An 11,602-nucleotide genomic window follows, 5' to 3' on the forward strand; every position below is an offset into this window, starting at 1 on the left:
AGGTTTGTCTGTTCGGCGCCTCAGTTCCTGAGGCCTCCAAACCAATTGATAAATGTGTCAGAAAACACTCATTTGTGCTGAACAAGAAGAGAGAGGGTGGCTCCTACCCTGTGTCTGTATCTGTAATTTACCAGTTCTTTTCATTGCTTTAACATTTTCTTTATACACACATATCCATACAAATACCATGTAAATAATGTTAATATCTGACCCTATATAAAACGTCCCATATGTCAGGCATCATTCTAAGTACTTTGTGTGTATTCATTCATTCAGTCCTCACAACAACAATCCAATACAAGGTGGGTGTGGTGGCTCACATTTGTAATCCCAGCTGAGGTGGGAGGATCACTTGAGGCCAGGAGTTCCAGACCAGCCTGAGCAACATAGCAAGACCCCCATCTGCATAAAAATTTTTTTTAATTAAAAAATAAAACTAAAACAATCCGATACAGGAATCCATTTTATAGATGAGGAAACTGAGGCATAAGGTGTTAAGTAATTTGCCCCAGAAGTCTGGCATCAGACCCTTATTGTCTTAACCACCAAGCTAGGCCAGAGAAAGAGAGAGACAGATAAACACAGAGATTTTATATACATATATTGAGATTTCATGAGATGAGTTTTTGGTTTTTGTTTTTTTTTAAGAGAAGGGGTCTCCCTCTGTTTTCCACGCTGGAGTGCAGTGGCACAATTCCAGCTCACTGTAACCTTGAACTCCTGGGCTCAATTAATCCTCCCACCTCAGCCTCCTGAGTAGCTACGATTACAGGCATGAATTACAATGCCTGGATAATTTAAAAAAAATTATTTTTTGTAAAGACAGTATCTCACTGTGTTGCCCAGGCTGGTCTTGAACTCTTGGGCCCAAGCGATCCTCCAGCCTCAGTCTCCCAAAGAACTGGGATTACAGGCGTGAGCCACCATGCCAGCCTATTATTTTTTATTTATTCATGGTTATACGTAGAGTTAGGTATACTGAGACCTATAATCACATACACATATATGAAGTTTCTTTTTGTCATTATTTTAAAATACTGGGTCATATTAAATAAACATTTCTGCATCTCACTTTTCTCTTGTGTACCTGGAAGCCCTTGGAAGACCTAATTCAGTGCTTTAAACAGCCACACATTAGTCTCCGCCACCATATCTTTTCACATGGCCCTCCCCACTCATGGCCCCATCCCACCCTCCAATGTGCTTGTTTCTTTAATCCATTAGGGCTGTGGTCCCCAACCCCCAGGTCCAGCCCATGGCCTGTTAGGAACGGGCTGGGCTGCACAGCAGGAGGTGAGCAGCAAGTGAACAAGCAAGCTTCATCTGTAATTACAGCCAGCTGCTCCCCATCGTTCTGGCTCCACCTCCTGTGAGATCAGCAGTGGCCTGAGATTCTCTTAGGAGCACAAACCTACTGTAAACTGCGCATGTGAGGGATCTAGGTTGCACTCTCTATGAGAATCCAATGCCTGATGATCTGACACGGAGTCAGTGATGCCAGCGCTGGGGAGCAGCTGCAAATACAGATTATCGTTAGCAGAGAGGTTTGACTGCACAATAAACGTAATGCACTTGAATCATCCCGAAACCATCCTCTTCCCCAGTCCATGCAAAAATTGTCTTCCATGAAACCAGTCCCTGGTGCCAAAAAGGTTGGGGACTGCTGCATTAGGGCATCTGATGTTGGAAGTTCCAGGCCAGGTGAGTGCCATTTCTGGCTGGGTCTTGCCCATCCCCTTGCTGGGTGGCCAGGAGCCCTCAGCCCCCAGAGGCAGGAATGCTGACTATGTTATTGTTAAATCATTTGCATATTGTGAAATGCTTTGCATATGATGGAGTGATTTGCATATGGGGGGGCTTTTTAAATGTCCCAGGCAAGCATCCTCAAGTATTTTCTTTTGCAAAATAACTAACCCATTAACCTGGGCTTCCATTTCAGAACTCAGGGAGGAGATAGGACATTCTGGCAAATCTATGGGCCTGGTGTGGTGAGGTAGACAGGAAGCTTTCAGAGGATAAGTTGGTCCACCTGGAAGGAGCTGGGGGTCTTGGAAGGGGAGGCATTGGAGTGTGAGGTGGGACAGGCACCATGATGCAGCATGTGAGAGCTGAGTGTGCCCTCAGAGCCCCCAGTAGAGGGGAAAGTGGTGCAGAACAAATGGAGGAAGCTGCCAGGGGGGCTGATGGAGGGTCAAAGACTCAGAAACACCCCCCCCCCCACTCAGTCACAATCTCTGCACAGGTAAATACCCACATGCCCCTTCCTGAATTTCCTTGTGTCCTGGCTGATTCCCAGAGAAGGATATGAAGTAAAAACGCCAGGCCAGATTCCCGCTGCTGTTCAGGCCCTAGAAGTGAGAGGTGGTATCTCACACCCTGAGTTCAGGGACACCCAGGTTTGAGTCCTAGCTCTGCCATCTGTGCCACTGTGTGACCCTGGGCTAACAGTACCTACCTCTATGGGATTAAATGAGGATTCAGTGAGATGATGAATGGCAAGTAGAGTTAATAGAACATACTAGGTGTTCAATAAATTGCAGTTATAATAATATCTGCCGTCAACTGTTTGCTGTCTTAGCTAAGAGAAAAGGTCAGGTCTAGCTACCTCTACATGAGAGCTGCACAGAGCCTTCACCGCCCCAAGTTTGGAGTTCTGAGCCACAGGGTCCAGCCACCATGCATTGGACCCCAAAGGGTTACAAGTCCTGGAGACAGTGGCCTGAGGTTCCCAGTGAAAAACCAAAGCATAAAAATAATTCGATGAGTAAGAATAAAATTCCCTCTTCTGAGGTTCCCGGGGCCAGGCCCCTCCCTGCGGCAGGCACTTCCCCTTTCCCTTGTTCATGGAGGAGCCGGGCCAGGCTGACTCAGAGTAGGAGCGCCACAGCCATCCTCCCAGCCGGCCCAGGGCAGCGCGGTCTGGCAATCGAGCGCGCCCCCGTGCGGCCGCGGGCGGGACTGCAGCCCTGGAGGGGAAGCGGCGGCCAGACCCGCAAGCCCGGCCGCCCGGCCGATCGCGATCCCCGCAGAGCCGCCGCCGCCTCCGCCCCGCCCAGCCTGGCTGAGCGCGGGGCCTGTGGGGCTCCCACTTCCGTCCGGTTCTCCCCGCCGCCCCGCGGCCCGGCCCCGGCGGAAGTGCGCTCTCCGCCCGGGTCCCCCGTGGCCACGAGGCGGAAGCGCCCCCTGCTGCCGCTCCCCCTGGCCCCGCGGCGCGCGGCGCGTCCGGTTCCGGACAAGCCCCGTGTGACGTGGCCGCGCGCGGGGGGCGGCTCCGGGCCGGGGGCCGGGCGGCCGGGCGGGGCAGAGCCAGGGCGGGGCGCGGCACCGCAGCTGGATGGCCGGGGCCGCCCGGAGCGCCACCGCCGCTGCCGCACGGTGAGTGACCGCCGGACCCTCAGGGCCCGCGCCCCGGGCGGGACGGACCCGGCCGATCCCCCGATCCGCCCCGGCTCGTCCTGGTCAGACCTGGGCCCTCTCCCAGAGCCCGGGAGTTGAACTTGCCTGCCTTGGGCTCTTCCCCGCTGTCTGTCCCCACACTCCGCTCCCATCTCTCCCTCGCTGCCCTCTCTGCGTCCGTGTCCCCGTCCCACGCCCCACTCTGGCTCTCTCTGGACTCTCCCTCTGTCTTGCTCTCTCCTTTCCCTCTCCCCTCAGACTGTCCTCGTACAGCCTTTCCATCGCCCAAGCCTGTGACCCCCTCACCTCTGCGCGACCGTCCCGGCCTGGCTCGGTCCTGCCTTTGGTCCCCATGGAGTCTCCAGTGGACTCCCGCTGGTGTCATCAGGGTCTCCGGCTAGTTAAGGCCTGGAGATCCTAGACGTGGGCATCTTTGCCACCACCCAGAGGCAGCTGCTTTCTCTCCCTTACATCTTCATCAGCAGATGAGGAAACTGAGGCAGGGACATCACCAGCTCAAGGTCACAGCCAGCTTGAGGCAGGGCAGACCACGGTTAAACCTCATGCCCGAGTTTCCAGATTGAACTTCTCGCTTCGTTGACTCATGTCCACATCCTGTGATTCCCCCGGCTGGGCACATTCCTGCTGCCGGTGCCCCAGGCCTCCCCCAACATAAGGAGGGCTTCTCTGTGCCTCCTCCATGCCAGACGCGGCCACCTGCTCAAAGTCGTCTCATGTGTGCAGCTGTGTGAGGGAGGCAATGCTTATCCCCATCCTACAGATGAGGGCACTGAGGCTCAGACAGGGGGCTTCAGGGACTTGCCCACAGCTGAGCAGCTGAAAGTGCAGAGCACAAAGTTAACTGCAGTGTCCGCAGCCTGTGCTCTGCGCATCTGAGAGGCATCTCCTGGCTAGAGGCTCCTTTCTCATCAGCCCACCTCCTGATGAGCCAGGGACATTGGATTCATGTACTAGGAAGAAGCTTTGATGGTCCCGTCCTAGCTCAGCTGCTCAGTTTACCACCTGTGCCTCCAAATGCCACCCCATCAACCTAGATAATGCCATCTCAGTCCCCAGGTGTCCTCTTTGGGGCACGTTCTGACAGCAAAGCCTCCCCTGGCAGCCAGAGACACCCAGCTGGGCCAGCCTGCCGGTGGCTGAGGAGAGCCCAGCCAGCGCCTCACCCTGTCATTAGGGAAAGTTTAGCCTCAGGCAGACGTGCTGACACACAGTCTGGAGCTGTCTCAGAAGGAAAAAATGTGTGGTCCTTGGGAGTAGGAGCTTGGAGGAGCAGAACCCCTTTGCTGTGTGCCCACCATTCAGATCCTTGGACGCCCCGGCAAGGCCAGCAGGAGAGTGGATGCCATGGCCACTTGGGGGGAGGGGGGAGGTGCCACGTTTCCTAAGCAGGTGTGCGGCCAAGGGTGGCAGCTCACGTAAGTGGCCTTTGTGTTTTGCAGTACGTGGCATGCCTGGATGTCCCTGCCCTGGCTGTGGCATGGCAGGCCAAAGGCTCCTCTTCCTCACTGCCCTTGCCCTGGAGCTCCTGGGAAGGGCTGGGGGTTCCCAGCCAGCCCTCCAGAACCGGGGGGCTGCAGCAGCCTGTCGCCTGGACAACAAGGAAAGCGAGTCCTGGGGGGCTCTGCTGAGTGGGGAGAGGCTGGACACCTGGATCTGCTCCCTCCTGGGTTCTCTCATGGTGGGGCTCAGTGGGGTCTTCCCGTTGCTCGTCATTCCCCTGGAGATGGGCACCATGCTGCGCTCAGAAGGTGGGTGACCCTCCGAAGGTGCCCAGGGGCAGCCAGCAGTGTGGGAAACATGCTGCTGCTCTTCTGGGAGACCCCAGGTCTCACATACCGGCTCACAGTGTGTCTGACAGGGAGGGCGGGGATAGAATAGAATTTCTCGCCTTGGTCCTGTGGGGCCAGGGTGCGGATGTTCATTTGTTCATGCATCTGTGCATTCATTTATCCTTTCGGTCAGCAAGCATTCGCCGGGAAGCAGCATAGACGGTAGTTGGAAATACGGACGCCAGGCTTCCTGCCAGTGTTCAAATGCTGGCTCTGCTGCTTCCCAGCTGGGTAGCATTGGGCAGGTTACTTCACTCTGCCTTTGTCTCCCAACCTTAAACCTGGGAATGGTAATAGTATCTACCTCATAGGTTCTGTTGTGCAGACTAAATGAACTGACACACTTAAAGCACTTGGGAGAGTGCTAGGGCAGGGAAAGGGCTAGGTGTTTGCAGCAGTGAGCGGAGCGCTGCCTCCGTGTCTGCGCAGAGTGGAAGAGTTCTCCAGCCAAGGGCAGCGGGGCCAGCCTGCCCTGGAATCCACAAGAGGCTGGTGGAAGGGAGGAGGGGATCTGGGAGACCAGGCCTGGGCATGAGTGGAAGGCTAGTCCTCCACTACCGTTTTGTCCCGGGTGCATGTACTGACTATTCACAAGTAACGTGTTGTAATTAAAAATGCAAAAGATTGTATGGGGAGCTGCTAAAAATGCAGGTGCCCATCCCCCGCCCAAGAGTGTGCCATAGTAGGTCTGGACCAGGGCCCGTGAATCTGTTAGAAGCGAGCACCCTAGAGGTGTGTGCCGCCTGCCAGGCTCAGGAACCGTTCCCTTAGCAGATGGTCAGCCAGCACCTCTGCGCCAGGCGTGGGCCTGAGAGCTGGCGCCATGGCTGCCAATGGAGCCTCGTCAGGGCCCACGGTCAGGCCTGTGCCTCAGCTCATCCCTCCTCAGAGCAGCCCTTTGCAGTCAGCATGGGGAGCACTTGGATCATTAGCTCCATTTTACCAGCGGGGGAAGCGCAGGCACAGAGAGGTTCTTTGACCAGCCTAAGGTCACACAACCTGGAAATAGCAGCTTCCCCTGGGATCCCACCCCATGCCCAGCTGCCTCTGCCCTCCAGGCCTCAGTTTCTCTATCAAACCAAGGGCTTGGACTCTCTTAGAGCAGTTCCAACTCTGGATGCTGCAAGTCTGTGAAAGTTCCCAAATCTCTGCCACTTTTCTGAGAGTGACAGTGGTACGAGATCCAATTTACAAATGGGAAAACTGTATCTCAGAAGTTATCTGCCCAAGGTCACCAGCTGGTGGGTTGGGGAGCTGGGACCCACCAGGCTCCAAAGCCCAGTCTCTTAACCCTGATGCAGAAGTGGCTCTAGGTGTTCAGTAGGTGTGGTGATTTCCTGCTGAGCCCCCGGCCCCTATCCAGCCTGCTGGAGCCTGGCAGTCTGGTTGAGGCAACATGAAGAGCCCAGTGAGCTGAGTGGGGCGGAGGTCAGGCCAGCCTCCAGTGGGGCAGCCCCCAGACCTCGCACTTCTGCCTTGTAGCTGGGGCCCGGCGCCTGAAGCAGCTGCTCAGCTTTGCCTTGGGAGGACTCTTGGGCAATGTGTTCCTACACCTGCTACCTGAGGCCTGGGCTTACACATGCAGTGCCAGCCCTGGTGAGTGAGGCCACAGGCCACAACAGAGAAGGCAGGAGTAGACAGATGGTTCCCATGCCCAGGGATTGCCTGGGCCCTGCTTGCTCTGTCAAGATGACTGGGAGAGCACCTTTGGGTGTCTGGGTGGAACTTGCCTGGGAGGGAGGATCGTTGCCCTCCTAGTGCCCTGGCCCCTTTGGGGGTCCTGGGGCCCAGTGCCCCTGCCACTGCAGTGGACTAGATCCCATTCCAAATGGCCCCTTCCTATGGCCCTGGCTTGGCCTGGCCATCAGTGCTGCCCCCTGCAGGTGGTGAGGGGCAGAGCCTGCAGCAGCAACAGCAACTGGGGCTGTGGGTCATTGCTGGCATCCTGACCTTCCTGGTGTTGGAGAAGATGTTCCTGGACAGCAAGGAGAGGGAGGGGACCAGCCAGGTGAGCCCCAGACCCCAGGACCTGGATACGTCAGCCTCTGTTCTGCCCAGGTGGTGGTACCCAGAGCCCTCACCTTAGGCCTCTTTTCTGGGAACTGTGGGAGGCTGGGCCAACTTCTTTGGGAGCATCTGGGGACTGATGGCATCAACCCCTGCTGTGGCTTGTTCTGGTAGACTGATCATGACTGCAGTGTAGGGGGTGGCTTTGTTGAGCTGGTGGGCACCCAGCTGAACAAGCAGCAAAAAGTTTAGCCAGATAAAAGGGGTGTTCCTGTTTCTCCACCTCTCACTCCCCTTCTGTGTCTACCCTGGCCCAGCTGAGGAGGCATCTGATGTTACCTCTCCTTCCTTCTCCTGGCGCTAGGCCCCCTCCAAAGACCCCACTACTGCTGCCTCTGCCGGTGCCACACTCAATGGAGGCCGCTGTCTGGCCCAGCCGGCTGCAGAGCCTGGCCTTGGTGCGGTGGTCCGGAGCATCAAAGTGAGTGGCCCGCTCAGGGATCCCACCCTGGAATCCCACCCCACCACCCAGCTGCCACACAGCCCCTAGTGGCCAGCCCGGCTCAGCCCTACCTGCCTGGCTCAGCCTGGCGCTCTCTCTCCTCCCAGGTCAGTGGCTATCTCAACCTGCTGGCCAACACCATCGACAACTTCACTCACGGGCTGGCCGTTGCTGCCAGCTTCCTTGTGAGCAAGAAGGTGAGGAGGGGTTGGGCAGGGGGTGGGCTCAGGCGATTCTGGTGGCACCTGTGTTGACCAGTTGGTTCTACCTACTTCTTGCTCCCTCCATTACTGGCACCCTCATCTAAACACTGCCCCCCCATCCTCCCTGCTGCTGTCCTGGACGCTGCCAGAGCCTCCTGGTTGGTGTCCCTTCACCTTTTTTTGTCCCGAGCCACTGGTCTGTTCTTGTTTCCAACACTCCTTGTTGGAATGCCTCTATCAAGGTGTTAGGCTTGGCCCCTGCCGGCTTCTAGATGCTTCTCCCCCCACCTCCCTCTGCCCCCTGTGCCCTGGCCCAGTGGTCTGCCTACTCGACTGGCCAAGCTCTTTCCTACCTCACAGCTCCCTCTGCCTAGAATGTTCTTCCACCCACGCTTTAAATGGCTGTCTACTCATCCTTCAAGCCTCAGCATAAATGCACTTCTTCAAAGAATGCACTTCTTCAGCAGAAGGCCTCTGCTGACCGCCTCATCTAAATTAGGTCCCTGTTATTCCCGCCCAGGACACCCGGTCCATCCTTTCCTTCACAGCACCTATTGCTGTGTGATCACATGGTTCTGGGTGTGTTTGCTTGTCCTATCTCCCCCCCTCTAGACTGTTAGCTTCACGAGGGCAGGTGCCTGGTCCTCTTTGGTCCCTGCTGTATTTCCAGTAGCCAACACAGTGTCCAGACCAGAGCCAGCTCAGAGTGAGCCTTTGTAGAATGAGTGGGCAAGTGGGGTGCCCAGGCCCTGACAGACCCCGCAGACTCAAGCTCCCCTCCCTGCAGATCGGGCTCCTGACGACCATGGCCATTCTCCTGCATGAGATCCCCCATGAGGTGAGCACTGAGAGGGCAGCCTCAAGGGGCCCAGGACCAAAGGGGTCCCATGGTCAGCATGTGTGTGGAGCTTGGGGAGGGCTTTAGGGTGGGCCTGGCTGGCAGTGGCAGGCTGGGGGCTGGGCTGTGTGGGCCTGGAGCACCTCACCCCACAGGCTGCAGCCGCCATCTCTGCCACACACCTGCCTCCTCTGGATGGGGGTCCCAGGGACGGGGCAGGGCAGGGGGCTTGGTGTGTGTGTCTGTACCTGGAGTGCTCAGGGGATCTGGGCCAGCTGGGGCACAGGGTGAACATCTGGACTTCCTCTCAGGTGGGCGATTTTGCCATCCTGCTCCGGGCTGGCTTTGACCGATGGAGCGCAGCCAAGCTGCAACTCTCAACGGCGCTGGGGGGCCTGCTGGGCGCCTGCTTCGCCATCTGTACGCAGTCCCCCAAGGGAGTAGGTACGGGCGTGGAGGGTGGTGGCAGCAGGTGGTGGTCAGCAGAGGGGAGCCAGCCAAAGGGCGTGGCTGCCCTGCTGCTGGTATCTGGGCCGGGGTCTGCCCTGGTCTCCCCCGCAGGAGGCAGTGAAACACACACGGTCCCCTGGACTCTCCTCCCACTGCAGAGGAGACAGTGGCCTGGATCCTGCCCTTCACCTCTGGCGGCTTTCTCTATATTGCCCTGGTGAATGTGCTGCCCGACCTCTTGGAGGAAGATGACCCGTGGTGAGTGACCTACTGGACAGACACAGGGCCCTTAGGGGCCCAAGGGGGGGAGCGCTTGTGGCCGCTGCCCAGTCCCCCTGCCAGTGCCACCACCGTGAGCCCCCGCCCCTCTCCCCACAGGCACTCCCTGCAGCAGGTGCTTCTGCTCTGCACTGGCATCGTGGTGATGGTGCTGTTCTCGCTCTTCGTCGAATAACCATCCCTGACGCCCCCATGCCCCTAAAAGCAATAAGAGACTCAGATTCACTCTGTGACTGTGTATGTGAGAGGCCGGGCGAGTGCCTGTGGGAGAGAATGAGCCTCTAACCAGGCAGGAGGGAGGAGTGTGTGTGTGTGTGTGAGTGTGTGTGTGTGTGTGTGTGTGGTGTGCACGTGGTCAGAGGCATGTGTGCGAGACCAACACTGTGATCCTCATGCGCCGGGCCCAGGGCGCAACGCAGGGCCTGCCCTAGTCAGGCTGTGTCATCTCTCCTTGCCACCCTGTCATCTTGCATCCCCCAGAATGAGCAGTGAGCAACAGCAGCACTGGCCCCAAGCAGGGACCTCACCCCACCGGGACCCCAGAAGGAGTGAGAACAGCCCAAGGAGCCCAGGGCTGCAGGGGACTCCCAAGCTGTCCTGCCTCCTGCTCCCCGCCGCCCCCAGCCTCTAGCCTGAGGGAGGAAACCCCTCTGCTCATACGCTCAGGCCCCAGGCAGCCTGGGTTGGAGTGGCTTCTCTCTGCTGTGTCCCTTTTCCCAGCCCTTCCTTCGCCACCTCGAAGCCAAAGAAAGGAAAGGCAGGTGCTCTTGTAGCCCCCCAGCCCCACCCAGCACTGACAGTCCCAGCCCCAGCACTGGGCTGGGAGATGCTTTCTAAGACCTTTTCCTCAGGGCTGCCCGCCTAGGCCAGCTCCCGTTTGGCAGCTCTGGCAGCTCTTGCCACCTCCGGCTGCCAAACAGCAGCCTGCAGGGCAGCAAGCAGCCCCAGGCCAGAGGCCTTCCAGGCCAGCTCAGGGATGCTCCTGCCAGCACTGGGGCCAGGCGGAGACTCTGGGGGCGGGCAGAGGGGGAGCCATGGCTGTCCTTCCCTGCCCGGGCCCCTTTCCTCTCCCACTGGGTTGGGGTAAGGCAGCGGCGGTGAGGGCTCCTTTGTCAGCGCTCAGGAATGTGCTCTGGGAGAATGCTGAAGCCATAATCCCTAGCTATTTCCCTTGGCTGACGCCCAGGTACTCAGCTGGCCCACTCCACAGCCAGGTTCCAGCCCTGCCCTTGACCATGTTTTGAGAAGTGGCTATTGAGAGGATCTGAATGGTTTCATTAATATTATAGCAATTTTGCTGTGGTTCCGTTTATGTAAATACTTGTTCTATAGATAAGATACAAATAAATATTATCCACAAACTGGCTCTTCTGTTCTGCACACCAGACTCCATGGCTGGGCAGGGCTTTCCTCAGTGCCCTGGCCAGAGCCTTGTCTCGGAACTGTTGCCCCCGCAGTGCATCTGGACATTGCACGGGTTCCTGGCCTAACTTATCCCAGCAGTCACTGAGCACTTACATGAGCCTGGCCCTATGCCATTTTAGCCCCTCACCAGCCTCAAGGACATTGTCCTTATTTTTTTTATTGTTTTTGGAGACAGGGTCTCACTCTGTTGCCCAGGCTGGAATACAGTGGTATGATCATAGCTCACTGCAGCCTCAAACTCCTGAACTCAAGCCATCCTCCCACCTCGGCCTCACAAGTAGCTGGGTCTACAGGTGCACACACCATCACACCTGGCTAATTTTCCTATTTTGTAGAGACGGGATCTATGTTGCTCAGGCTGGTCTCGAACTCCTGACCTCAAGAGATCCTCTCACCTCAGCCTCCTGAAGTGCTGGGGTTACAGATGTGAGCCACTGCACCCAAACTTTATGTTACAGACCAACAAGCCAGGGCTTTTCCTCTGCCCACCCCTCTTAATAATTTAACAAAGGAAGGGTGCTCCATCCACAGAATCACGTCCAGGTTTGACCTCAATCAATTTTCATTCATTAAAAAAGAGAAAGGAAAGAGAAAGTGGGATCTCTGTTCTAAACCACATGCCCCCGCTTCCTCTGAATGTGCTGAGCATAGC

The 11,602-nt window shown here is 57.0% G+C and overlaps 1 protein-coding gene across 1 annotated transcript; it reads left to right on the forward strand.

Moving 5' to 3' along the window:
- The first annotated feature begins 3,227 nt into the window (after positions 1 to 3,227).
- On the forward strand, positions 3,228 to 9,755 carry SLC39A13 (solute carrier family 39 member 13). The gene is made up of 10 exons (XM_045558032.1): positions 3,228 to 3,375; positions 4,857 to 5,165; positions 6,729 to 6,842; positions 7,130 to 7,254; positions 7,618 to 7,734; positions 7,863 to 7,952; positions 8,746 to 8,796; positions 9,108 to 9,240; positions 9,405 to 9,504; positions 9,625 to 9,755. The coding sequence occupies exons 2-10, from the start codon at positions 4,865 to 4,867 to the stop codon at positions 9,698 to 9,700; spliced, it is 1,107 nt and encodes a 368-aa protein (XP_045413988.1). The 5' UTR covers positions 3,228 to 3,375; positions 4,857 to 4,864; the 3' UTR covers positions 9,701 to 9,755.
- Positions 9,756 to 11,602: the final 1,847 nt, after the last annotated feature.

This window comes from Lemur catta, chromosome 7, assembly GCF_020740605.2.
Source record: "Lemur catta isolate mLemCat1 chromosome 7, mLemCat1.pri, whole genome shotgun sequence".
Classification (NCBI taxonomy): Eukaryota; Metazoa; Chordata; class Mammalia; order Primates; family Lemuridae; genus Lemur; species Lemur catta.